The 2,812-nt window shown below is 67.0% G+C and overlaps 1 protein-coding gene across 1 annotated transcript; it reads left to right on the top strand.

The window, feature by feature from the left end:
* Positions 1-460: 460 nt before the first annotated feature.
* MNEG_13841 (argininosuccinate synthase) lies at positions 461-2,570 on the top strand (the record flags this gene model as incomplete). Its single annotated transcript, XM_014037687.1, has 7 exons — positions 461-473; positions 627-874; positions 1,238-1,369; positions 1,673-1,744; positions 1,917-2,021; positions 2,190-2,240; positions 2,502-2,570. 7 exons carry the CDS (start codon positions 461-463, stop codon positions 2,568-2,570), a joined length of 690 nt encoding a protein of 229 aa, XP_013893141.1.
* Positions 2,571-2,812: the final 242 nt, after the last annotated feature.

Here is a 2,812-nt window from a genome sequence, read left to right as displayed (position 1 = left end):
GTCCCATGCTGCGGCCAATCCACCTGCTGCCCTGCAGCGGCAGCCCAATGTTGAACAGATTTTTTCGAACTTGCTGCACAAGCAGAAAAGAGCGCACACACTGGCCGGGTACTGATCTCGGTCATTATTGGATCCTCCATCATCTGCTGCCAATCCGCATTCATTTTGCGCGCCGCCGAAAGCAACTCAGGTGCTTGCCCTTGCCCAACCGCTCGAGGCAGCGGAGCGCGCAGCAAGCATGGGAATGAGCATATCGTTCGTTGTGTGAGATCCGTTCATATGAATGTTGTATTGCTGGAAAGCGATCCTTGGCCGCCATGCAGTGTTGTCCACATTTCCACTGCGCAGTGACCCCGTGAACAAGCGAAGCGAAACGCGCACGTGATGCAAAGCTGCTTCAATCGATGCATATCCGCATTTCGTCGTTTACAGAGGGCTTTGTAACGCGTATTTATTCATCATGGCGCTCGCAGGTAGCAGGAGGGTTTGCAGATCACGCCGTGGGCGGCTGCCATGCACGTACAGCTGCTTTGCAGGGGCATAACACAATGTACAAATGCGGCATTGTGTACCACTCCCTGCCCCGCCATAGACGCCGCAAAAATGCGAACACGCCTGCAACGCAGGTGCCAAGTCTTCCGCCTTTGCAGGCTCGGCCCTGAGCCGTGCTCCTGCCGGCCTGCCTCGTCCCGTCGTTTCGCGCGCTGCCGCCCGTTCGCTGCGCGTGCGTGCCCAGTCTGCGCCGGGCGGCAAGATCAAGGTCAAGAAGGTGGTCCTCGCCTACTCTGGTGGCCTGGACACCTCGGTTATCCTCAAGTGGCTGCAGGATGAGTACAACTGCGAGGTGGTCACCTTCACTGCCGACCTTGGGCAGGTACGCGGCAGCTGCGGGGTCGGGTGGCCGTGCAACCCCCACCGCCTGCCGTGTGTCATGAGCCATGTGGGTCAAGCCCAGCGTCAGCTGCAGCATCTAATGTGGGAGGGGAGGTCTTGCCTCAAATGCATACACGCGTGCACGCACCCTCACACTCCTTGGCACGGAGATCGGCTCGGAGCACCAGCCTCAGGTACGCGAGCAGCAGCGGCGGCGGCGGGCACGCGCCCTCAAAGCCAGCAGCTGCCGCGCAGCTGCCGGCCGCGTGCAGGGGGCCGGCTCAAGCGCCACGCGTCGGCTCCTGGGGCGCCAGCGCCGCAGCCCTCACCGCGGCGGCCTCCTCTCCTGTCACCCACACGCCAGGGCGAGGAGCTGGAGCCCGCGCGGGCGAAGGCGGAGCAGATGGGCGTCAAGTCCATCTTCATCGACGACCTGCGGGAGGAGTTTGTAAAGGACTATGTGTTCCCGATGTTCCGCGCCAACGCACAGTACGAGGTTAGCGCGCTCGCGCGCGGCTGCATGCTCTTGTACAGAGGAGTGGGGTGGCCCCGGGTGCTGGCGGGGCCTCGCGTTTTGACACGGGTGCCTCCCGGTGTCGGGAGCGGCTGGGTCAAGGGGGCGGCGCGCACGCCGCGCGCGGCGGGCGAGGCCGGATTGAGCGGCCTCCAAGCGCGCACCCTGACGCGACTCACGCGCGCCTGGTGATGTCATCATGCGCAGACCCCCGTTGCCGCATCCGCCCCTCACCGCCACCCCCCACTCGCCCAACCCCAACCGCGTTTTTATGGAATCCCAAAGGGCATCTACCTGCTGGGCACGTCTATCGCGAGGCCCCTCATCGCCAAGCGCCAGATCGAGATCGCAAAGGAGGTGAGGGGGCAACCCGGATGCTCGACGGGGGAGAGGCAAGCGCTGGGGCCGCAAGGAGCCGGGGGCTGGAAGGCGGGCGGCCGCGGGGCTGGACGCATGCGCGCCGCCTGTTTGAGCGGCCCCGGCCGCGCCCATGCGGGACGGGTTCCAGCCGGACCCATGGCTGCTTCAGCATCGCGGCCGCGGGCGGGCGCCTGGAGCCGGGGGCGGCGGCGGCGGCGGCAGCCGGGGCGAGGGACCCTCTGGCCGGGGGTCGGGCGCGCGGCGGCGCGGCTCCGTGCGGGCATGCCAGGGCTCGGCCCAGAAATGGTGCCGCGTCCGCAGCCGCGAGCAGTGCTAAGGCGCCCATGCATGGAGCGTCCCTCCATCGTTTCGCTCCTCACCAGCCACTCCGCCTGCATGGTTTCATCACGGCAATGCGGATGCGCCTTGCTCCGGCCCCCAGGTTGGCGCGGACGCCGTCTGCCACGGCGCCACTGGCAAGGGCAACGACCAGGTGGGTGCCAGCCGGACTGTTGCGGGCAAGAATCACGCAGATCAATCGCAGCGCAATCCTGCCATATGAGGGGTCCAATGACGCACCGACTGGTCCAGCGCGTTTCGAAGGAGCAAGGGACGAAAACGCGCCCCGCGGCGCGTCTGCGCAGAGGGAGCGGCGCGCCGGCCCCGGGATGCCTGCAGTCGCCGCCCGCGCGGCGCGCGGCAGCCGACCGCTCCAGCCGCGGCGGGGCCGCGCGCTCTGCCTGGCCCTGCGCAGCAAAATAAACAGTCGCCGACGCCCGCCACCTGCCACCTGGATCCCGATCCGGCCCCGCGCGTGATGTGATCTGACAGGTGCGTTTCGAGGTGGGCTACTACGCCCTCAAGCCCGACATCAAGGTCATCGCCCCCTGGAGGGAGTGGGACCTCAACAGCCGCACCAAGCTCATCGCATACGCGGGTGCGCGAGCGCACACGCGCGCAAAACACGCGCTGCGCCGCTCGCGGCCTCTGCAGCTTCTTTGGTGGGGCCCTGCACACTGCGGCCCCTGGGGCGGGGGCGGTGGTTCCCACCCGTCCCGCCCGTGC

The sequence above is a fragment of the Monoraphidium neglectum genome (assembly GCF_000611645.1).
Source record: "Monoraphidium neglectum strain SAG 48.87 unplaced genomic scaffold scaffold04083, whole genome shotgun sequence".
Taxonomy (NCBI): domain Eukaryota; kingdom Viridiplantae; phylum Chlorophyta; class Chlorophyceae; order Sphaeropleales; family Selenastraceae; genus Monoraphidium; species Monoraphidium neglectum.
Note: the sequence above shows the minus strand (reverse complement) of the source record. Positions and strands in the feature narration are given on the sequence as shown.